At 42.0% G+C, this 26358-nt stretch overlaps 1 protein-coding gene across 2 annotated transcripts in view; it reads left to right on the top strand.

Moving 5' to 3' along the window:
• Window positions 1-10564: 10564 nt before the first annotated feature.
• The window catches only part of si:dkey-16j16.4, a 64277-nt gene continuing 48483 nt past the window's right edge, over window positions 10565-26358 (top strand). The window contains exon 1 of one of the 2 annotated variants that reach the window (XR_002470716.2): window positions 10565-11310. Coding sequence is in view for 1 of the 2 variants with exons in the window: in XM_021584331.2 (XP_021440006.1) it covers window positions 11242-11310 (69 nt within the window). In the remaining variant the exon portion in view is untranslated. The remainder of the gene's footprint in view (window positions 11311-26358) is intronic. The other variant, XM_021584331.2, reaches the window with a different exon arrangement.

Consider the following 26358-nt stretch of genomic DNA (forward strand, 5'->3'; position numbering starts at 1 on the left):
CTAAAACCCCAAACAGCAAGCAATGCAGGTGTAGAAGCACGGTGGCTAGGAAAAACTCCCTAGAAAGGCCAAAACCTAGGAAGAAACATGGAGAGGAACCAGGCTATGTGGGGTGGCCAGTCCTCTTCTGGCTGTGCCGGGTGGAGATTATAACAGAACATGGCCAAGATGTTCAAATGTTCATAAATGACCAGCATGGTCGAATAATAATAAGGCAGAACAGTTGAAACTGGAGCAGCAGCACGGCCAGGTGGACTGGGGACAGCAAGGAGTCATCATGTCAGGTATTCCTGGGGCATGGTCCTAGGGCTCAGGTCCTCAGAGAGAGAGAAAGAAAGAGAGAAGGAGAGAATTAGAGAACGCACACTTAAATTCACACAGGACACCGAATAGGACAGGAGAAGTACTCCAGATATAACAAACTGACCCTAGCCCCCCGACACATAAACTACTGCAGCATAAATACTGGAGGCTGAGACAGGAGGGGTCAGGAGACACTGTGGCCCCATCCGAGGACACCCCCGGACAGGGCCAAACAGGAAGGATATAACCCCACCCACTTTGCCAAAGCACAGCCCCCACACCACTAGAGGGATATCTTCAACCACCAACTTATATTTCTTAAGCTGATTAACCTTGGTGTTTTACCATAAAGACTCAGACTTTTCTGCTTCCATTTACGTGGACCGGCACCCGTGTCCCACTGGGCCATGGCTCCGGCGGACCTGCCGTGGGTACTTTTCATCTTTCATTTACATTGGCTCCTGAGTGGAGCAGCGGTCTAAGGCACTGTATTGCAGTGCTAGAGGCATTGCTACAGACCAGGGTTTGATCCTGGGCTGTATCACAACCGGCTGTGATTGGGAGTCCCAAAGGGCGGTGCATAATTAGCCCAGCGTCGTCCGGGTTATGGGAGGGTTTGGCCTCGTCAAATACGAATTTGTTCTTAACTGACTTTCCTAGTTAAATAAAGGTTAAATAAAGTTTTAATAAAAAACATAGCAATGGCTAACTGTGAACTTTAACACCTTCTCACTAGGGCTGGGCGATATATGGCCAAAATATTATCTCACTGTATTTAAAAAAAGAAAACTGACGGTAATGAAGGTATTTGGCAGTATTTTATATTGTTTTATAATAAAAGTTCTAAATGTGCTTTATGAGTAGTGCATGACCTTAGGGTGGCAACACATACATTCTAAGTGATTTCAATGGGGCTTTCTCCATTCTGATTGTTTTATACTGTTCAATTCAACTTCAACCCCCAAAAAGTCATAATTTTTTATAAATTTCTGCATTTGAGATCATTTCCACACTGCCACTTAGGGCTGCACAATATGGGCAAGTAATCTGGGCCTTATTTTTACCAAAATTTTGCAATTTGACTTGCGATTTAAAGCAAAACACTTGGGTTAACTGTTGGAATCATGGGAATAGAATGTATATTCTAATTATATAGTTAGAATATAATAGTGGGCACTTTTAATACAGTGTTGGCATGACAATGAATGAAAATGCCAGGGAGGAGTTATTGTGACAGGGTAGTAGTGATGGATGGGCATTCTGGCTCTTTTCAGTGAGCCGGCTCGTTCGGCTCAGCTCACGCACTTTTGGCACCCAAACGGCTCTGGAATTTTTTTTTTTTTTTTCAAGTCAAACAGTTTGCGATAGATTGACTATATTAAAACCATTCTAATTAAATTATTAAATGAAATGATACTCTACCTGAAACCACAATGTATTTAAAAAAAGGCATTGGTTTGTTATGAAAAAGGATGCCATTAAACATTTGCATTTAAAGTAGAACTTTTTAATGTATATTGTCAAGACTTCCACCGAAGTCGGCCCCTCTCCTTGATTGGGCGGCGTTCGACGATCGACGTCACAGGCTTTCTAGCCATTGCCGCTCCATTTTTCATATGTCCATTTGTTTTGTCTTGTTCCATACACACCTGATTTTCATTCCCTAATCACACTGAATGTATTTAGCCCTCTGTTCCCCTCCATGTCTTTGTGTGAAATTGTTTTATGTTATGTGGGTATTGTCACGCGCCAGACTTTTGTTCATGTTCCGTATTTTGGGCACGTTTATGTACTTGTGTGCTTTCGTTTGCACCGGAATAAAAAGTGCGCCTGTTAATTAACTACACTCTGCTCTCCTGCACCTGACTTCGCCTCCAGTACACACCTGTAACATATATAAACAAAGTGCATGTAAATCTAACCATTCAAACGAATACAATCTGAACAGCATAATAGAATATTGCACCATATCAAAGAAAAATAAATAACAATTTGCAAAACTGCAGCATCCCACAACTTGAAATGAAGGTAAAAATGAAGGATGCTATTACACATGTGCCTTTAAAGTATAACTTCTTTAATGTATATAAACAAAGTCCATAGAAATGTAATGATTCAAAACAAATACAATCTGAACAACATAAAAATAGAATATTGCACAATATCAAAGAAAAATAAATAACCATGTGCAAAACTGCAGCTTCCCACTTAAAACATTAAACTGGTCCCTCTTTTCTCTTTCTTCTTTATTGCCATGTTATAACCAGCAACACACAGCAATGTTGACCATATTTTGCATTCAGAAATGCAAGCTGCCTCACTTTCGAGGGGCTGATGCAGTTTCTTCTCTCAGTAATTATTTGTCCCGTTTTCAACGGATGTGGCCACTATGCACTATGACTTTAGTAAGCCGTGGGTAGACAGAGGCCTTGTTCTTCCACCAGCTCAGAGGATCTGCAGATCTTTGGTGGAGGGGCTCCTCCAAATAGGTTCGGACCATTATGGCCATTATGGCATCTGCTGAAGGATTCCTTCGTGCTGCATCCCCAGTTGCTCTCTCGTCAAACAGCATCCAAACAGCAGACGTTTGTGGCACTACTGCTGGTGCTTCTGCTCCATCTGATCCCTCTTCTTCCTGTTGCCCACTCTGGCATCACTGAAGGCTAACTTCTTAAACCTGGGGTCAAGTGCAGCGGTTTCTGATAGCAGGTAATTATATTCCATTCTGTGGAACTTTCTGTCCATTGATGAACATAGGGTGTCCATCAATTCTGTCACATGTCCTGTGTTTTATTTGCTTCTCTCTGGCGGCTGGCTGTGATTCGCTGCAGACCTTTACACAGGAGTATCATTTTTAACTTATTAACTTATTAGTTCAGGTTCATGTTTTGTCTACTGATACTACATTCTCATCTACTGCTCATATACATATACAGTGGGGCAAAAAAGTATTTAGTCAGCCACCAATTGTGCAATTTCTCCCACTTAAAAAGATGAGAGAGGCCTGTAATTTTCATCATAGGTACACTTAAACTATGACAGACAAAATGAGAAGAAAAAAAATTCAAGAAAATCACATTTAGGATTTTTAATGAATTTGTTTGCAAATTATGATGGAAAATAAGTATTTGGTCACCTACAAACAAGCAACATTTCTGGCTCTCACAGACCCGTAACTTCTTCTTTAAGAGGCTCCTCTGTCCTCCACTCGTTACCTGTATTAATGGCACCTGTTTGAACTTGTTATCAGTATAAAAGACACCTGTCCACAACCTCAAACAATCACACTCCAAACTCCACTATGGCCAAGACCAAAGAGCTGTCAAAGGACACCAGAAACAAAATTGTAGTTCATCACAAGAACGGTGAGCAAAAATCCCAGAACCACACGGGGGGACCTAGTGAATGACCTGCAGAGAGCTGGGACCAAAGTAACAAAGCCTACCATCAGTAACACACTACGCCGCCAGGGACTCAAATCCTGCAGTGCCAGACGTGTCCCCCTGCTTAAGCCAGTACATGTCCAGGCCCGTCTGAAGTTTGCTAGAGAGCATTTGGATGATCCAGAAGAAGATTGGGAGAATGTCATATGGTCAGATGAAACCAAAATATAACTTTTTGGTAAAAACTCAACTCGTCGTGTTTGGAGGACAAAGAATGCTGAGTTGCATCCAAAGAACACCATACCTACTGTGAAGCATGGGGGTGGAAACATCATGCTTTGGGGCTGTTTTTCTGCAAAGGGACCAGGACAACTGATCCGTGTAAAGGAAAGAATGAATGGGGCCATGTATCGTGAGATTTTGAGTGAAAATTTCCTTCCATCAGCAAGGGCATTGAAGATGAAACATGGCTGGGTCTTTCAGCATGACAATGATCCCAAACACACTGCCCGGGCAACGAAGGAGTGGCATTTCAAGGTCCTGGAGTGGCCTAGCCAGTCTCCAGATCTCAACCCCATAGAAAATCTTTGGAGGGAGTTGAAAGTCTGTGTTGCCCAGCAACAGCCCCAAAACATCACTGCTCTAGAGGAGATCTGCATGGAGGAATGGGCCAAAATACCAGCAACAGTGTGTGAAAACCTTGTGAAGACTTACAGAAAACGTTTTGACCTCTGTCATTGCCAACAAAGGGTATATAACAAAGTATTGAGATAAACTTTTGTTATTGACAAAATACTTATTTTCCACCATAATTTGCAAATAAATTCATTAAAAATCCTACAATGTGATTTTCTGCATTTTTTTCTTCTCATTTTATCTGTCATAGTTGAAGTGTACCAATGATGAAAATTGCAGGTCTCTCTCATCTTTTTAAGTGGGAGAACTTGCACAATTGGTGGCTGACTAAATAATTTTTTGCCCCACTGTATAATACTGGATTAAATAATGATGTAGTAATAACTGCTTACTGTACCTTTCTCCACTGATCTCCACAGTGACCTGCTCAAGGGGTTCCAGGGCTCTTCACACATCCTCCACCACCTCCCATTCCTCTTGGGTCAGAGCATCAACAGGTGCATTGACAATGGCCAGGGTAGAGATGATGGCATCCTTTGACTCAAGAAACCACTTCACCATATAAAATGTTGAATTCCACCTTGTAGTGTAGTCTTGTTCAGGCCTCAGCTCTTGCATCTCCATCTGGCGTTGTGTAGACTTGAGTTTTTCAGCACCTACTGTGTATTCCACAGCTGCTTTCACTTTGTCCACAGTGGGCTTCATCACCTTCAGAGCATCTCTTATAGTCAGGTTGATTGTGTGGGCAAGACATGGATGATGGGTCCATTTGAACATGTTCATGGCTTTGGTTATGTTAGCTGCATTGTCGCTAACACAACAGACCACTTTTCCATCTACTTGCCATTCTCTGTCCACTCTCAACAGTTCCTCTGCCAAGTTCTCTGAGGTGTGTCTGTCGCTGAACTCAAAGCAGTCCAGAAGACAATCTTCAATGAAGTGACATGTAACTGACATGTAAGAAGTGGTTATCCTTGATGTCCAGCAGTCAGTGGTAAGACAAACTGCAGTAGCTTTTTGGACTCTTTCCCGCCCGAAGCCTGTGTGCTCTCGTACAGTTGTGGAATAAGTGATTTTGAAAGGGTTTTCCTGCTTGGAATTTTGTACATTGGATTTAGACTATTTCTAAAACCTCTGTCCTCCACGATCGAAAATGGCTGGAAATCGGTGGCAATCATTTTAGCCAATGCAATATCAATTTGGCCTTGTTTTGCTACAGACATAGACTTTGGCATTAACTGGTCCATAGAAGACGAAGAAGATATAGATGCTGTGGGTCGCGGAGTAGGACTACTTGACTGAGTGGATATCTTTCCACGTGTGGAGGTGCTGGCTCCACCACTATCACTAGCAGGCCCGCTAGTTTCTCGAAGCTCCGCTACAGCTAGCTTCACAGTTGGGTGCACAGTTCGCACATGCCGGTATAGGTTGTGCGTAGAACCGGCTTTGTGTGAGATTTTGTTTTGGCAAAGTCTACACTGTGCTCTAACATTGTCCACATTATTAAAATGCATCCAAATGCTACTGTGCTTCCGACTCATTTTCTAGCTGTTGTTTTCACAGCTGTCCTTCCTCTCTCTCCTCGGCTGCTAAGTGTGTGACTGTGAGTGAGTTGGCTCGGCCCTCCCACACGCATCTTTGGTTCGTTGGTTGACACTGCGTGTCTGAATGACAGGCACACCAGGTGAGGCTGTTCGTCTGAGCAGACAGAACGAATGTTATTGCGCTTGAGCATTTAGGCCTATATTATTTATTTTCTTTTTTTGTTATTTGAATTAGTTAATACTATTCATTTAAATATTTGTATTATTCATATTTTAATTTAAAAAAAAAGTTTTTACAAATAGATACGGCTCTTCTGATATATGCGAGCCGGCACCCAACGTGCCATTAGAATATACAAGGTCTGAGGTCATCTGCCTTTGGCCTAAAGAGCAGGAACCCAGACTTCATCAAATAAATTGGAAATACAGAAATTGTCATCCTACAAGAAACATGGTATAGAAGAGACAGACCTACTGGTTGCCCTCTAGGTTACAGAGAGCTGGTAATCCCATCCACCAAGCTACCAGGTGTGAAACAGGTAGGAGACTCAGGAGGTATACTAATTTGATATAGTGCAGACCTAACCCACTATTTTAAATGAGTCAAAACAGGAACATTTTACATCTGTCTAGAAATGAACAAGGAAATTATCTCAACAGAGACAAATGTCCTCATGTGTGCTACATATATCCCCCCGCCCCCCCAATAAAATCCCTATACTATACTTATATCCTAGAGGGGGAGATCAACCATTTCCAGGCCCAGGGACAGTCTGTGGTGACCTAAATGCCAGAACCGGACAAGAAACTGACACTCTCACTACACATGGGGACAAACACCTATCTGGAGGTGACAGTATTCCCTCCCCCATATGCCCCCCTAGACACAACTATGACAAAACAACCAACAAAAATGGCTCACAACTCCTGCAGCTCTGTCGCACGCTGTGTCTGTACATAGTCAATGGTAGGCTTTGAGGAGACTCCTATTGTAGGTACACCTACAGCTCATCCCTTGGCAGTAGTACTGTAGATTACTTGTAGATTATCACTGACCTCAACTCAATCTCTTAGAGCATTCACAGTCAGCCCACTAACACCCTTATCAGGTCACAGCAAAATCACAGTTTACCTGAACAGAGCTATATTTAAACATGAGGCACTGCACAATATTAAAATGCTATAGGTGGAAGGAAAGTAGTGTAGAAACCTACCAAAAAACAATTAGGCAACAGCAAATTCAATCCCTTTTAGACAACTTCCAAGACAAAACATTTCACTGTAATAGTGGAGGTGTAGACTTGGCAGTATAAATCCTAAACAGTATATTTGACCTATCAAATCAACAAATATCAAGCAGACAACCTAAGAAAATGAAAAACAATGACAAATGGTTTGATGAAAAATGCAAAAACCTAAGAAAGAAATTGAGAAACCTATCCACCCAAAAACATATAGACCCTGAAAACCTGAGTCTATGCCTTCCCTATGGTGAATCACTAAAACAATACAGAAATACACTACGGAAAAAGATGGAACAGCGCACAAGAAATCAGCTCAATGCAATGGGAGAATCCATAGAATCTAACCACTTCTGGGAACATTGGAACACACTAAACCGACAAGTATATTGTGTATACTTAAACATCATCCTCAGCTATGGCATCTTCCCCAATATTTGTAACCAAGGACTGATAACCCCCAATCCACAAAATTGGATACAAATTTGACCCCAATAACTACCATGGAATATGCATCAACAGCTACCTTGGGAAAATCCTCTGCATTATTATTATTTTACTAGGCAAGTCAGTTAAGAACAAATTCTTATTTTCAATGACGGCCTAGGAACAGTGGGTTTAGGGGCAGAACGACAGATTTGCACCTTGGGGATTTGAACTTGCAACCTTTTCGGTTACTAGTCCAACGCTCTAACCACTAGACTACCCTGCCGCCCCAGGGCATTAACAGCAGACTTGTACATTTCCTGAGTGGAAACGTCAAATGTCAAATTTGCTTTTTGCCAAGTTACAGTATGACAGACTACGTATTCACCCTGCACACCGTAACTGACAAACAAACAAACCAAAACAAAGGCAGTCTTCTAATGCTTTCTTGATTTAAAAAAAGATTTTGCCTCAATTTGGCATGAGGGTCTGCAATACAAATTGATGGAAAGTGCTGTTGGGGGATTGTCAAAAAACACACATGTTTCTTTCCACAGGGCAATGGGGTGAGATATGGATGCAGCTGAAGCCCCACCCTCTCAAAATATATATCAACGAATTGTCAAGGGCACTAGAACAGTCTGTGGCACCCGGCCTCACCCTACTAGAATCAAATGTCTACTGTTTGCTGATGATCTGGTGTTCTGTCCCCAACCAAGGAGGGCCTACAGCAACACCTAGATCTTCTGCACAGAATCTGTTAGACCTGGGCCCTGACAGTAAATCTCAGTAAGACCAACATAATGGTGTTCCAAAAATACAAATTCCATCTAGACACCATTGCTCTAGAACACACAAAAAACTATACATACAGAGCATTCAGAAAGTATTCAGACCCCTTGACCCCTCCACATTTTCTACATTACTGCCTTATTCTAAAATGGATTCAATCTACACACAATACCCCATATTGACAAAGTGAAAACAAGTTTTTAGAACTGTTTGCAAATTTATTAAAAATAAAAAACAAATACTTTATTTACTTAAGTATTCAGACCCTATTCAGACGCTATGAGACTCGAAATTGAGCTCAAGTGCATCCTATTTCCATTGATCATCCTTGAGATGTTTCTACAACTTGATTGGAGTCCACCTGTGGTAGATTCAATTGATTGGACATTATTTGGAAAGGCACACACCTGTCTATACAAGGTCCCACTGCTGACAGTGCATGTCAGAGCAAAAACCAAGCCATGAGGTCAAAGGAATTGTCCGTAGAGCTCCGTGACAGGATTTTGTCGAGGCACAGATCTGGGAAGGGTACTAAAAAATGTCTGCAGCATTGAAAGTCCCCAAAAACACAGTGGCCTCCATCATTCTTAAATGGAAGAACTTTAGAACCACCAAGACTCTTCCTAGAGCTGGCCGCCTGGCCAAACTGAGCAATCTGGGCTGAAGGGCGTTGGTCATAGAGGTGACCAAGAACCCGATGGTCACTCTGACAGAGCTCTAGAGTCCCTCTGTGGAGATGGGAGAAACTTCCAGAAGGACAACCATCTCTGCAGCACTCCACCATTCATACCTTTATGGTAGAGTGGCCTTACGGAAGCCACTCCTCAGTAAAAGGCACATGACAGCCCGCTTGGAGTTGCCAAAGGGCACCCAAAGGACTCTCAGACCATGAGAAACAAGATTGTTGTCTGATGAAACACAGATTGAACTCTTCGGCCTGAATGGCAAGCGTCAAATCTGGAGGAAACCTGGCACCATCCCTATGGTGAAGCATGGTGTTAGCAGCATCTTGCTGTGGGGATGTTTTTTAGTGGCAGGGACTGGCAGACTTGTCAGGACCGAGGAAAATATGAACAGAGAAAAGTACAGAGACATCCTTGATGAAAACCTGCTCCAGAGCACTCAGGACCTCAGACTGGGGTGAAGGTTCACCTTCTAATAGGACAAAACCCTCAGCAGACAACCAAAACAACGCAGGAGTGGCTTTGGGACAAGTCTGAATGTCCTTGAGTGGCCCAGCCAGAGCCCAGACTTGAACCCGATCGAACATCTCTGGAGAGATCGGTAAATAGCTGTGCAGCGACGCTCCCCATCCAACCTGACATAGCTTGTGAAGATCTGCAGAGAAGAATGGGAGAAACTCCCTAAATACAAGTGTACCAAGCTTGTAGAGTCAAACCCAAGAAAACTTCAGGCTGTAATTGCTGCCAAAGGTGCTTCAACAAAGTACTGAGTAAAGGGTCTGAAAACGTATGCAAATGTGATGTATCAGTTGTTTTATTTTAATATGCAAGAGTGTGCAAAGCTGTCATCAAGGCAAAGTGTGGTTGTTTGAAGAATCTCAAATATAAAATATTTTTGGATTTGTTTAACAATTTTTTGGTTACTACATGATTCCATATTTGTTATTTCATAGTTTTGATGTCTTCACTATTATTCTACAATGTAGAAAATAGTAAAAAATAAAGAAAAACTCTTGAATGAGTGTGTCCATACTTTTGATATTGTTAGTGTTTCCAGTTGTATTTTTTTATGAATAAACTTGTCATCATATCCACGATTTACACAAAATACTTACTTGCCAGCTTGCAATACAATATTTCAACCACTAGCAGACGTGCATGGTCTAAAGTTTGAGTGAAGCTGACCACATTCTCACATCAAGTTAAATTTGTATAAATGCAAACTTTTGCGTGAAAACTGGAGCAAGAATATTTTGGGGTATATTTTGTACATATGCATGGTTTATAAATGATGCCCCTGAACGGCATCATCCTGATGAGTTCCCAGATCTAAGTAACTATATGATTCTCCAATAGACGAAAATTGGCAGAAATATATTACATTCTTAATGCTTATAAAGAACGTATATTGACATATACGGTTGATATCGGTCAAAGTAAACAAGATATTGCTTTAAGAAACAGGCAGCCACCCTCTCCTTCTTGAGAAAAAAATGACATCACTCGGTGGAGTAGCCAATGAAAAATCCGGATCAATGAACGAGAGAACTGGAATATGTTCTGGTAGGAGAGCATGTAGATTCGGCTGTGGCTGTGTGTGTGTGTGTGTGTGTGTGTGTACACGTGTACACGTACACATTCGGCTGTGTGTGTGTGTGTGTGTGTGTGTGTGTGTGTGTGCGCGCGCGTCTGAACGTGAGCAAGTTGAGGGAAAGTGGACGACATAGCTCGCGCGCTATTCCTACAATTATTTTTTTCAAAGCCGAGGAGGAGAAAGTCGAAACTATTATGGTTTATTAATTTGGGACCTGGGAAACAAGCTACCAGGACTGGCTACGTCGCTAGCAAACTAAATGAACGCACAATAACGAAGTCGGTTTTAGTTCAAATTGGTCTTAATCAAGCCTGTCACATAACGGATTTCGACCGCTATTATGTCAAGATATTTACCTGCACAAACTATGGTATTGGGGTCTGTTATTGGGGGCTGGTTATTCTCTTCAACAAAAGTTGAGTTTGTCATCATTGTGTGTGTGTGTGCGTGTGTGAATGAGTGAGTGAGTGCATGTGTGTGTGTGTGTGTGTGTGTGAATGTGTGTTACTGTTTGCTTTAGTAAGTCTGTGCCTTTTAATGTGCAAACTGCTGTACATTTCAAAGTAGTTGTTGCATGGCTTCACCAGCAACAAAAATAGCTAAGTGAAGATAGATAAGCCATATCCGTAAAAGTTCAGGATGTTGAAGACTTTAACCAAGAAGCTAAGAAGACACTCGCTCAACGAGATTCATCCTTTTCAATTTAAGGTAAGCCTCATAGTATTGTCGAATCCCCCCCTCCCCAGTGACATCGTCCACCACTAGATAATGTTATAAAGACACATTGTAACATTGTTATATGTTAATTAGTATTGCATTATGCAGAGCATGTAAATCTTGGTCGGGCAAAAAAGTTTTAGCTGCATGCCAGCTAAGCCATTACACAATACAACACTAAACAATACATGAATTGCACTATAACAGTGACAAATGGTGCCCACAAACTGTTAGAGCCTACATAAAGCTGTCTCTACAGGAGAGCTTTCTTTCAGCAGAGCTTTCTTTTCAACAAATGGGGTTTCTACTGACAATTGAGATGTACAAATAACTAAATGTACAGCAACAGAATTCAGAACATGGTTCTTTCTTACAGTATTATCCCTGTACACCGAGTCAGAACCGTAGGATAAATAAAGGGGGCATATAAGCAGACAATTAATATATTCGATGATGACATTTCTCTAAAACAGGCTGTAGGCTGCATGTGCACCACCATTTCAGAACAGTAGGGTAAAGGGGCTAAATTATTAGTGTGAGGCATATGGGCTACTAACAGTTTACTACACAACATACACTTAGTAATACTTTCTTAGCTACATTATTCATATCTCCCTGGCATATTACAGAATTTATGGAGAAGCATACAATACATTTTTGGACTCAAACAAGGTTGAATCATGACATCAGTGATCTTCAGCTCGGATCTCTAGAAAGAGCCCAGAGTTCCCGACTTGGAATTCTGAGTTGGATGACCGTTCAAAACATATTTTCCCAGTCGGAACTTGTTTTTAAAAAAGTTCCCAGTTGTCTTGAACTCACTGAAGTCTGAGATGTCCGAGTTACAAGTTTCCAGTTGTTTTGAATGCAGCAGAAGTTGGCCAATATCTTCAACCTTTTCTGGCCAATGGTGTTGCATGTGAATTGTTTATCCTTTTAAGCTTTGAAAAGAGACCCTTAAAACCAGACTTGGACCACACGCCCTTCCAACGAATAGCAGGCAGGGGAAGCAAAATAGGAATTGCTTTGCAACGCTTGCAGTTAGACACTGATTCCTTCCAAACCACTTATTGTTGAATTTGCAATTTCCAACTTGTTGTGTAATGTTTATATCCCAATGGCCGATGAGCACTGATACGTTTTATCTATAATTTCTCTTCATATAACAAGGATTGAAAAGGATTTGCCAGTAGATTGTTGATGTGATTCATGACGATGACTGCTTGTCTAGCTTGCTAGCTAATATTTTGAAAGTATGATGTTGACATGATCAGTCCGATCAAAGCTACGGTAGATATAACGTGATTTGACGTAATTTTATCCGTGGCCAATGATCTTGAGCCTTCTTGGATGGGCACTTATAATGTAAATATACAGTGCCTTGCGAAAGTATTCGGCCCCCTTGAACTTTGCGACCTTTTGCCACATTTCAGGCTTCAAACATAAAGATATAAAACAGTATTTTTTTGTGAAGAATCAACAACAAGTGGGACACAATCATGAAGTGGAACGACATTTATTGGATATTTCAAACTTTTTTAACAAATCAAAAACTGAAAAATTGGGCGTGCAAAATTATTCAGCCCCTTTACTTTCAGTGCAGCAAACTCTCTCCAGAAGTTCAGTGAGGATCTCTGAATGATCCGATGTTGACCTAAATGACTAATGATGATAAATACAGTCCACCTGTGTGTAATCAAGTCTCCGTATAAATGCACCTGCACTGTGATAGTCTCAGAGGTCCGTTAAAAGCGCAGAGAGCATCATGAAGAACAAGGAACACACCAGGCAGGTCCGAGATACTGTTGTGAAGAAGTTTAAAGCCGGATTTGGATGCAAAAAGATTTCCCAAGCTTTAAACATCCCAAGGAGCACTGTGCAAGCGATAATATTGAAATGGAAGGAGTATCAGACCACTGCAAATCTACCAAGACCTGGCCGTCCCTCTGAACTTTCAGCTCATACAAGGAGAAGACTGATCAGAGATGCAGCCAAGAGGCCCATGATCACTCTGGATGAACTGCAGAGATCTACAGCTGAGATGGGAGACTCTGTCCATAGGACAACAATCAGTCGTATATTGCACAAATCTGGCTTTTATGGAAGAGTGGCAATAAGAAAGCTATTTCTTAAAGATATCCATAAAAAGTGTTGTTTAAAGTTTGCCACAAGCCACCTGGGAGACACACCAAACATGTGGAAGAAGGTGCTCTGGTCAGATGAAACCAAAATTGAACTTTTTGGCAACAATGCAAAACGTTATGTTTGGCGTAAAAGCAACACAGCTCATCACCCTGAACACACCATCCCCACTGTCAAACATGGTGGTGGCAGCATCATGGTTTGGGCCTGCTTTTCTTCAGCAGGGACAGGGAAGATTGTTAAAATTGATGGGAAGATGGATGGAGCCAAATACAGGACCATTCTGGAAGAAAACCTGATGGAGTCTGCAAAAGACCTGAGACTGGGACGGAGATTTGTCTTCCAACAAGACAATGATCCAAAACATAAAGCAAAATCTACAATGGAATGGTTCGAAAATAAACATATCCAGGTGTTAGAATGGCCAAGTCAAAGTCCAGACCTGAATCCAATCGAGAATCTGTGGAAAGAACTGAAAACTGCTGTTCACAAATGCTCTCCATCCAACCTCACTGAGCTCGAGCTGTTTTGCAAGGAGGAATGGGAAAAAATGTCAGTCTCTCGATGTGCAAAACTGATAGAGACATACCCCAAGCGACTTACAGCTGTAATCGCAGCAAAAGGTGGCGCTACAAAGTATTAACTTAAGGGGGCTGAATAATTTTGCACGCCCAATTTTTCAGTTTTTGATTTGTTAAAAAAGTTTGAAATATCCAATAAATGTCGTTCCGCTTCATGATTGTGTCCCACTTGTTGTTGATTCTTCACAAAAAAATACAGTTTTATATCTTCATGTTTGAAGCCTGAAATGTGGCAAAAGGTCGCAAAGTTCAAGGGGCCCGAATACTTTCGCAAGGCAATGTATGTCAGCACCCAAGGGGGCTTGAACTTTCAAGCTCTCCCTGTAGATTTTGCAGTGACGCAGTCCCCCATGAGTGACTGAGCACTGAGCCAGTCATGGCACAACTAGAGAACATTACCAACCCCTACGCTCTGTATTTTCCTCTGGCTACCCCTCCACGACATAAAGCTCTGAACTACGCTGAAACACCTGCATTTTGGAGCTGCCTTACTCAATAAAGCAAAATATAGACCATGTTTCTATGCGACTTTAACTAAATATATTTTTGTTTACATTGTTAGTTTGCAAACTGATATGTGACACGCATTAATTCCAAAATAACATGCAAGAGAGGCAAAACTGCCCTGAATGACGGGTCACCACTGATGCAGAGCATTTTTACTTGGGCCTGTGGCTTTAGGTGAATGACCTGGTTACTTTGAAAGAGACTTCTGCAGCCACACACACATACACACTTGAACAGCGTATCTCAACGCTATCTCAATGATCAACAAGCATGTGGGCTGTACAGTGTTTTTGTAACTAAACAGCCATGCAACCACCCGTAACTGTTGCACTCAAAATAACTCTTGTGTTTTAACATTGAACGCAGTTCAGTTCTTTATAACATCACATTAGTATTACACAAACTCATTTCAATTTACTTCATCACACACACACACACACACACACACGCACGCACGCACGCACACACGAACACACACACACATCCTACTTCAATTTATTACACATCTGGTTCTCCTCTGAAAACAGGAATCTGGCTTTTGTGTGTATGGACCATAGCTCAACAGTGTTTCCATCCTAAACTGCCTAGAATACTTTCACACAGCTTGTGTGTGACCTTGCGCATTTCAAGTAAAATAACAACCCAATTTTTATATCCCAGGATATAGCTAGCTAAATTACCATAAATGTTTAATGCTTTTAATGCTGTCCCCAAATTAATATAATTGGTTCAGAGTTTGTATTGATATTTCAACCTGCGTGTCCTGATCGTGTCTGGTGTGGGGGTACAAAATCAACATGCGTACGCAGACACACGTGCGTGAGCGGTTTGGTCAGCATGTTAGGCGGAGCACTAAGGATCCTGCAGCAATATACAGAGCTGCAGCCACCACGGTCTTCAATAAAAAGACAGTGGTGTTGGCAGGGGGCGGCATCACCAATTTTAATACATTTCATATAATGATGGTGATAGATGATTGAAGTCGCTCTCCTTTACACTTGCTTCGCTTCAACCTTTAGTGGCACCCACTTCAATGTTACATGGCACCCATTTTGTGCAACAATGCTAACTTTTCATGTCGGGTGTAGAGGCGCTGTATATTGTGACGCAACCAACTCCAAATTGAGCAGCCATTTTGTATCACCATTGCACATTTTGAATGGCCTGGTGGAGATGTTGGAAAGCTCACCCCAAACGTTACTGATACCATTGTATCAGTAAGCCCTGGCTGCTAGCTCTTCTAATTATTGGAATTATTTCAAGGCACAACCCCTTTCAGACATCTTGGGAAGATATGTGTCACTCACCACGGTGGAGGCTGTGAAAGTGGTCATTCTTGAGAGCGAGGGCTTAGGACACCCAAAGATAATGATCCTCATTGGTGTGGATGGGCCCCGTTCCACTCCTGACTCTAGGAGGTCAGCCTAATGAAGACAATTACAGGGCCAGTTACATGGACGTGATCCCCATGTGAGCATGCCTGGAACGGAAAGGCCAGTCAGACCCTGGGGTCTAGTTCATGAGAGAAAGAGAGAGATTGTGTCAGTTTTATAGGATTTGGGAGTTGAAGCAGCTGAAGTTTGTGTGTCTGGCATGGGTCTGTTTATGTAGTTATGTTTGCATGTCTAATCTACATTCTTCTAGAAATCACAAGTATGTCTGTGTGCTATTCACTCCGTTATTGCAAGGAAAGCTAAAATGAGCTTGCAGACATTATGTTTCACCAACAGTCTGTCATACATGTGTCAGAGAGGATGTAGCGTGGGGCCTGTAGTTCAGGTGGGCAGTGTATTTCCTTGTCTGTGTTAATGTGCTGCTATGTAACGCATATGCGTGTGGACTAGTCAGCGTGTGTGTCTGTGTGTTCCCAAGATTCCCATCGATCCATTTTAGAAAGCTGCTCAGTGACAGGGATTTATTCCAAGCATACTTGACATACTACTCACGCTTGCGTAGGCTACAGTTGATCAGGAACAAAGGCACACTGAAACACACACACACACACACACACACACACACACACACACACACTGGAGGGGGTGTATTTTAGGTTGCCGCCTTATGTAGTGATTCAATGCACTGAAGTGTGTGTGTGTTTGTTTGCCCTCTTATTGACTCCAGATTAAGATCAGGCCATGGCACAACAGCACAGTTTCTGGGGTGATTGGTTTGTTGTAAATGGACATACGCCATTGAATAGCATACATCATGCTACTTCCTTTTGATGTGGTAACATGTTTGAAATCGGATTGGAATTAGGCTAGCTGGTAATAGTTACAGTTGAAGTCGGAAGCTTATATACACTTAGGTTGCAGTCATTAAAACTTGTTTTTCAACAACCATAAATGTATTGTTAACAAACTATAGTTTGGCAAGTCGGTTAGAACATCTACTTTGTGCATGACACAAGTAATTTTTCCAACAATTGTTTACAGACAGATTATTTCACTTATAATTCACATTCCAGTGGGTCAGAAGTTTACATACAGTAAGTTGACTGTGCCTTTAAACAGCTTGGAAAATTCCAGAAAATGATGTCATGGCTTTAGAAGCTTCTGATTGTCTAATTGACATAATTTGAGTCAATTGGAGGTGTACCTGTGGATGTATTTCAAGGCCTACCTTCAAACTCAGTGCCTCTTTGCTTGACATGGGAAAATCAAAAGAAATCAGCCAAGACCTCAGAAAACAAGTGGTAGACCTCCACAAGTCTGGTTCATCCTTGGGAGCAATTTCCAAACGCCTGAGGGTATCACGTTCATCTGTACAAACAATAGTACGCAAGTATAAACACCACGGGACCACACAGCCGTCATACCGCTCAGGAGATGAACGTACTTTGGTACAAAAAGTGCAAATCAATCCCAGAACAACTGCAAAGGACCGTGTGAAGATGCTGGAGGAAACAGGTACAAAAGTATCTATATCCACAGTAAAACGAGTCCTATATCAACATAACCTGAAATGCCGCTCAGCAAGGAAAAGCCACTGCTCCAAAACCGCCATAAAAAAGCCAGACAACGGTTTGCAACTGCACATGGGGACAAAGATCGTACTTTTTGGAGAAATGTCCTCTGGTCTGATGAAACAAAAATAGAACTGTTTGGCCATAATGACCATTGTTATGTTTGTAAGAAAAAGGGGGAAGCTTGCAAGCCGAAGAACACCATCCCAACCGTGACGCACGGGGGTTGACAGCATCATGTTGTGGGGGTGCTTTGCTGCAGGAGGGACTGGTGCACTTCACAAAATAGATGGCATCATGAGGCAGGAAAATTAGGTGGACATATTGAAGCAACATCTCAAGTCATCAGTCAGGAAGTTAATGCTTGGTCGCAAATGGGTCTTCCAAATGGACAATGACCCCAAGCATACTTCCAAAGTTGTGGCAAAATGGCTTAAGGACAACAAAGTCAAGGTATTGGAGTGGCCATCACAAAGCACTGACCTCAATCCTATAGAAAATGTTTGGGCAGAATTGAAAAAGCGTGTGCGAGCAAAGAGGCCTAGAAACCTGACTCAGTTACACCAGCTCTGTCAGGAGGAATGGGCCAAAATTCACCCAACTTATTGTGGGAAGGTTGTGGAAGGCTACCTGAAAGGTTTGACCCAAGTTAAACAATTTAAAGGCAATGCTACCAAATACTAATTGAGTGTATGTAAACTTCTGACCCACTGGGAATGTGATGAAAGAAATTAAAAGCTTAAATAAATCATTCTCTCTACTATTATTATGATATTTCACATTCTTAAAATGAAGTGATGATCCTAACTGACCTAAGACAATTTTTACTAGGATTAAATGTCAGGAATTGTGAAAAACGGAGTTTAAATGTATTTGGCTAAGGTGTATGTAAACTTCCGACTTCAACTGTATTTTCTGGTTCTGCAAACAAGCAGCCAAGTCTTTAGCCAATTGGGAACATTCGAAAGATGGAGGGTTGTACATTGTAAACAACAGAGGGGAAATGATGTCATTAGCAAGATTAGGCTAGCATTTGCTTGCTCAACATTTGGGAAACACTCCCAAAAATAACGAGGCAGAGCAAGGGCAGATAGAAATATAGCTCTCACAAATCTTGTTTTCTCACATGTTCAAGTGGAATGAGTACAATTATGATCATGTTTGACTGTGTGTGTTTGAGAGTTCAAGTCTATTTGAGTGTGGCTGTAATCATAGTAGCCCGCATGAGTGTACACATGGGTGTGATAGTGATTTTTTTCTGTAACTAGTAGACAGACACCTGTTGGCAGACCAAGTCGTTGTTTTACAAATTCCAAGTAAGTCTCAGGTCTTAGCACTCAAGTCCCAAGTCAAGTCCCAAGTCAAGACCGACAAGTCTCAACTCAAGTCTCAAGTCTTAAACTTTGAGTTTCGAGTCCTAAACAAGCCATAATGTGCTCTTCACCAAATGTAATACCATTTCATATTTTTATTCAAGAGTAATAGTTAGCATATTACATTTACGCAAATCACGAATGCTTTTAAAAATATATTTATTTCTTACTTTCCAAATAAACTTTATATTTATAACCTGCAGCACACTACCAGGAAGTTGAAAATGGGAAGATGGTTCACGTTTCAACATGACAATGACCCCAAAGCAAACCGCCAAAAGCAACCTTACAGAGGCTGAAGGACAAGGTGAATGTCCTTGAGTGGCCTAGTCAGAGCCCTGACCTAAATCCCATCGTGAATCTATGGAATGACTTGGAAGAGTGCAGTCACCATGCAATTTGACTGAGCTTAAACAATTCTGTAAGGAAGAATGGGCAAATATTGCACAGTCTAGGGGTGCAAAGTTATTAGAGATATATTCAAAGAGACTCTTGGCTATAATTCAAGCAAAAGGTGATCCCACTAAGTATTTACTCAGGGGGTGTTCACTTATCCAAATAGGGTATTTTACTGTTCTACTTGTAATTCATTTTCGGAGTTACATATTTTTTTATTTTACTTGGATATTGTGTGTTTACTGTGTGTAAATATAGCCGGAAAAAGTCTGATTTGAATCCGTTTTTTATTTCAGGCAACAAGGTGAACATTTTGAAAGGGGGTGGTGACTATTTATTTATTTTTACATCATTTTCATTGTTGGACACAAAAGACTAAAAACACCATGGACCTTATTTTCTACTTTTAGTGTTGAAGCATCCTCCAGACAGTTGTTTTGGCCAACGTTCCATTCCTGAGATTTCTTTGGCTGGCTTAGTTGCTTGCATGACCCATATAGTGGTAGTGGCCAGTCTCACCCAAAAACGTGCTTCAAAACGTCTCCACATAAAATTCTAATGACGATTATGTTTTTTTTGGGGGGGGGGCCTGTTGAAAGATATTGTTTTTTTCTCTCCAAACATCCGCAATTGTGCTTTTGAAAAAAAAACAGACTAGATACTTCAGCCAAAGTAAGTTGCCAGCGTTGTTTCCGCTCCGGAGCAGGCGTGTCATCTCTCACTTGTCAACAAAGTGCGTGGCTACACATACGGAAATACAGATAAGGAAAACAAGGGGTTTACTGGCTCCGACAGGAATAAGGATACGGATAGATGTCAGTAGCTAGGACAAGGATAAGGATATGTGTAGCCTAGATGTCAAAGTAGAAGCTACATAGGTTGTTGGACTGCTAAAGTAGTCGTGTAGAACATGTTTACATGTCCATTTACTTAGTCAAGTGTATTTTTCGATTAGTTGTATGTGTGTTTACTTTTATAACCTTCATTACAAATTTGATTGTCTACAACACATACTTGCAGTGTTGTCTTTTATTTGGGAACATGTTTGTGTTGAAGAACAAGTCACTTTATGTTGTTCACATACTCATGGCTAGTTAAACAGCTTGTATTTACATTGGTCATAGCCATAGACAGGTTGTGTAATAAAACTTTAGTGTCATTACGTGTTCAGTCTTTATACTGGACATTCTTGAGAACCAAGTGGTTCAGAGAAGCAGGTGCACGTGCTTAGAATCCTTGAATCCAACGTATCCTCTTGAAGGGGGAAGGATACTTTCTATGGATGGCCTCAACGAAGCAGGATGGCATTACTTGTCTGTTACCTTTTTGTCTGCCGTGAGTGCCCATTCCATCACAATGCGATACGCAACAAGATGATATTGACTATGGAACATGGGAATATATCATTATAGGAAACCGATAACATATTCAAATTGATATGTATACACTATTGATAACTTCAATTTCAAACGTTTGCTTACTCTATGGACAGCTTCCCATTTGGTCCCGCTGAATATGCAAACTTTATTTCAGCTGATCTTATTGACATGGATTTTTTTTTTCAATTACTCCTGGGTGGATAAGTGCTGGGGAATCTGAATGATCTGTCACATAAACTGTTGTGCTGTGACCGACATCCTCAGTGTCTTCGGCAAACAAATGTAGTTCTTCAAGTGTTGGCATCTCAGATTTTTCACATTTATACCCCTAGTTAACTGGGCCCTGTTGCTGGTCTGCCAGATCACCTGTTGCTATTTCCCCCGTGCTGTCTTTGCTTCTGTCAAAACTCATCGTCAGTATATTCTGGCTCATAAATTATAAATATGGTTCTGCAAAGTATGCATCCTCTTCAGGCTCGTAGCTGTCCGGCTTGAAAGCCGCGTTTGCACTGCACTAGCCTCGAGAACCAGGTTCTGTGAAATTTGGAGTTGTGGCTATGCGAGACATGCGTTCCAAGACAAGGGAAATACAGGAAGTAAACACAGTTCGAGGTATACACTTTTATGCTTGCGAGTCTGACCAATACACTGTATGGCTCGAGCAAACAACTAAGACATCTCATGAATGGAACTCTGACTAAAACAACTGTCTGGAAGATGAAAATGAGGTCTGACATGCTAAAAAAAACGAAATATCCCTTTAAGTGTGTTAAATGGACCACCCCTCTTTGGAATTATCCCAAGGGCACAAACAGTCTTCACACACTCATGATGGCACTGCCAATCCCTCTCACCTCACATGTGTTCCCATGCAGCACATGAACACGGGACATGTCAAATATGTCACAGCCAGGTGGATACCATCATGCCAAGCTGGTGACAGATGATCTAGCTCTTTTGGTTTTTACCTTTTGGACACGGGCGCACACACACATACGTGTACACACAAACTGCCACTATCCCTTTATCCAAATGGCCTTACCATGGAATCTCCACTCTTTCCTCTTTCTTTGCCACTCGGGCGTAGCAGCTGTTTTTAACAACCCCCTTATCACTCACTAGACCTGCAATCACCTGCTTTAAGTACGGGAGATAACACCGGGGTCATGGCTTTAGCGGGCCTTACCAGACAGGTGTGGAGTGAAAGCTAGGAGGTCAGGGCTTGTGAGCTTTCAGCCTGACATGGAACAAATTGTACGAAGCAGGAAGGAAAGAGGTGGACATGCTCTCACTGTAAAGCCCCTTACATAGAGTTTGGAGAAATCCATGTCACACTGGTACTGTTTATAAATTAAATCAAATTGCCTAGTACATACACCAAAACTTTTCAAATGTTCAAATCAAAAGGGTATTGCACAGAAAAACGTGGACAGTCGGTTGCATCACAAATTCAGAACTGCTGAATGCTAGGTGATTTTATGCCCAATCCCAAATGGACCCGTTTCCTTCCTAAATAATTAGATTCAGTGCATTCGGAAAGTATTCAGACCCCTTGACTTTTTCAACATTTTGTTCCGTTACAACCTAAAATGGATTAAATCGTTTTTTTACCTTATCAATTCCACATAAAAATCGAAAAGAGGTTTTTAGAAATACTTGCTCATTTATATTTAAACCACGTAAACAGCACATTTACATAATTATTCAAAGTCCGGGTTCTTGCTGGGCCACTCAAGGACATTCAGAGACTTGTCTCAAAGCCTCTCCTGCGTTGTCTTGGCTGTGTGTTTAGGGTCGTTTTCCTGTTGGAAGGTGAACCTTCACCCCAGTCTGAGGTCCTGAGCACTCTGGAGCAGGTTTTCATCATAGATCTCTCTGTACTTTTCTCAATTCATCTTTGCCTCGATCCTGACTAGTCTCCCAGTCCCTGCCGCTGAAAAACATCCCCATAGCATGATGCTGCATGATGCTGTTTCCTCCAGATGTGACGCTTAGCATTCATGTAAAAGAGTTCCATCTTGGTTTCATCAGACCAGAGAATCTTGTTTCTCATAGTATTGAGAGTCTTTAGGTGCCTTTTGGGAAACTCCAAGCGGGCTGTTGTGTACTTTTACTGAGGAGTGGCTTTCGTCTGGCCACTCTACCATAAAGGCCAGATTGGTGGAGTGCTGCAGAGATGGTTGTCCTTCTGGAGGTTTCTCCCATCTCCACAGATTAACTCTAGACCTCTGTCTGAGTGACCATCAGGTTCTTGGTCACCTACCTTACCAAGGCCCTTCTCCCCCAATTGCTCAGTTTGGCTGGGTGGCCAGCTCTAGGAAGAGTCTTGGTGGTTCCAGACTTCTTCCATTTTAAAATGATGTAGGCCACTGTGTTCTTGGGGACCTTCGATGCTGCATGCATGTTTTGGTACCCCAGATCTGTGCCTCAACACAATCCTGTCTGAGCTTTATGGACAATTCCTTTGACTTCATGGCTTGGTTTTTGCTCTGACATGTCAACTGTGGGACCTTATATGGACAGGCCTTTCCAAATCATCTCCAATCAATTGAATTTACCACAGGTGGACTCCAATCCAGTTGTAGAAACATCTCAAAGATGATAAATGGAAACAGGATGCACCCAAGCTCAATTTCAGTTTAATAGCAGATAATAGTAGATAAGGATTTTGAATTTTTTAAATTTATTTTTAATACATTTGCAAACAACTAATCTAAAAACCTGTTTTTGCTTTGTCATTATTGGGTATTGTGTGTAGATTGCTAATATTTCTTTTGTTTTAATCCATTTTATAATAAGGCTGTAATGTACCAAAATGTGGAAAAAAGTGAAGGGGTCTGAATACTTTCCGAAGGCACGGTATATCTAACATGGTACTATCTCAACTCAAATGTTATTTTTCATATGCGCCGAATACAACAGGTGTAGACCTTACAGTGAAATGCTAATTACAAGCCCTTAACCAACAATGCTTTAAGAAGTTGAGAAGAAAAACATGTTAAGTAAAAATAGGGAAGTAAAAATAATAATAATGTACTAATATTTAAACAGGAGCAGTAAAATAACAATAGCAATATATACAGACGGTACCAGTACAGAGTCAATGTGCCGGGGCACCGGTTAGTCGAGGTAATTGAGGTAATATGTGGACTTAAAGTGACCATACATATATAATAAACAGAGAGTAGCACCAGCGTAAAAGAGGGGTCTGGGTAGCCCTTTGATTAGCTGTTCAGGAGTCTTCTGGCTTGGTGTTAGAAGCTGTTTAGAAGCCTCTTGGACCTACACATGGCGGTCCGGTACCGCTTGCCTTGCGATAGCAGAGAGAACAGTCTATGACTCGGGTGGCTGGAGTCTATTTTTAGGGCCTTCCTCTGACACCGCAAAGTATAGAGGCCTGGATGGCGGGAAGCTTGGCGCCAGTGATGTACCCTCTGTAGTACCTTGCGGTCGGAGGCCGAGCAGTTGCCATACCAGGCAGTGATGCAACCAGTCAGGATGCTCTCGATGGTGCAGCTGTAGAACCTTTTGAGGATCTGAGGACACATGCCTAATCTTTTAATTCTCCTGAGGGGGAATAGGCTGTCGTGCCCTCTTCACAACTGTCTTAGTGTGTTTGGACCATGATAGTTTGTTGGTGATGTGGACACCAAGGAACTTGAAGCTCTCAACCTGCTCCACTACATCCCCGTCGATGAGAATGGGGGCGTGTAGTCCACAATCATCTCCTTTGTCTTGATCACATTGAGGGAGAGGTTGTTGTCCTGACACCACACGGCCAGGTCTCTGACCTCCTCCCTATAGGCTGTCTCATCGTAGTTGGTGATCTGTTGTGTCATCGGAAAACTTGATTATGGTGTTGGAGTCTTGCCTGGCCATGCAGTCATGAGTGAACAGGGAGTACAGGAAGGGACTGAGCACGCACCCCTGAGGGGCCCCCGTGTTGAGGATCAGTGTGGCGGATGTGTTGTCCCCTACCCTTACCACCTGGGAGCGGCCGGTTAGGAAGTCCAGGATCCAGTTGCAGAGGGAGGTGTTTAGTCCCAGGGTCCTTAGCTTAGTGATGAGCTTTGAGGGCACTATGGTATTAAACGCTGAGCTGTATTCAATGAATAGCATTCTCACATAGGTGTTCCTTTTGTCCAGGTGTGAAAGGGCAGTGTTGAGTGTAATAGAGATTGCATCATCTGTGGATCTGTCGGGGCGGTATGCAAATTGGAGTGGTCTAGGTTTTCTGGGATAATGGTGTTGTGAGCCATGACCAGCCTTTCAAAGCACTTCATGGCTACAGGCGTGAATCCTATAGGTCGGTAGTCATTTAGACAGGTTACCTTCGTGTTCTTGGGCACAGGGACTATGATGGTCTGGTTGAAACATGTTGGTATTACAGACTCAGACAGGGAGAGGTTGAACATGTCAGTGAAGACACTTGCCAGTTGGTCAGCGCATGCTCAGAGTACACGTCCTGGTAATCCGTCTGGCCTTGTGAATGTTGACCTGTTTTAAGGTCTTACTCACATCAGCTACAGAGAACGTAATCACACAGTCGTCCGGAACAGCAGATGCTCTCAAGCATGCTTCAGTGTTACTTGCCTCGAAGCGAGGATAGAATGAATTTACCTCGTCTGGTGGGCTCGTGTCACTGGGCAGCTCGTGGCTGTGCTTCCCTTTGTAGTCTGTAATAGTTTGTAAGCCCTGCCACATCCGGCGAGGGTCTGAGCCGGTGTAGTACGATTCAATCTTAGTCCTGTATTGACGCTTTGCCTGTTTGATGGTTTGTCAGAGGGCATAGCGGGATTTCTTATAAGCTTCCGGGTTAGAGTCCTGCTCCTTGAAAGTGGCAGCTCTACCCTTTAGCTCAGTGCGGATTTGTCCTGTAATTCATGGCTTCAGGTTGGGGTGTGTACGTTCAGTCACTGTGGGGACCACGTCATCGATGCACTTATTGATGTAGCCAATGACAGATGTGGTGTACTCCTCAATGCCATTGGAAGAATCCCGGAACATATTCCAGTCTGTGCTAGCAAAACAGTCCTGTAGCTTAGCATCTACTTGATCTGACCACTTTCTTATTGACCAAGTCACATTTCCTTCCTGCTTTTGTTTGTAATCAGGAATCAGGAGGATAGATTTTCCAAATGGAAGGCTAGGGAAGGCGAGGGAGCACTTTGTACGCGTCTCTGTGTGTGGATTAAATGTGGTCTAGGGTTTTTTCCCCCTCTGGTTGCACATTTAACATGCAACCTCAAGGGTAAAGGGTCCTCGGAAATCAGGATTGTTGGTGCATTTCTTATGCTCAACATAACATGCAAGCAAGAGCCATTTGTGTGGCATAATGGCAGTACTAGTTGATAGGCATATAAGGAGTAATGTTCACTACAGATTTGATCGCTAAGTACACTAAGGATTTTTCTTTATTTTTACTATTTTCTACATTGTAGAATAACAAAGACATCAAAACTATGAAATAACACATGGAATCATGTAGTAACCAAGAAATTGTTAAACAAATTTTATATTTGAGATTCTTCAAATAGCCACACTTTGCCTAGATGACAGCTTTGCACACTCTTGGCATTATCTCAACCAGCTTCATAAGGTATTCACCTGGAATGCATTTCAATAAACAGGTGTGCCTTGTTAGAAATGTCTTTCCTTCTTAATGCGTTTGAGCCAATCAGTTGTGTTGTGTCAAG

This window comes from Oncorhynchus mykiss, chromosome 25 (genome assembly GCF_013265735.2).
Source record: "Oncorhynchus mykiss isolate Arlee chromosome 25, USDA_OmykA_1.1, whole genome shotgun sequence".
In the NCBI taxonomy this organism is placed as follows: domain Eukaryota; kingdom Metazoa; phylum Chordata; class Actinopteri; order Salmoniformes; family Salmonidae; genus Oncorhynchus; species Oncorhynchus mykiss.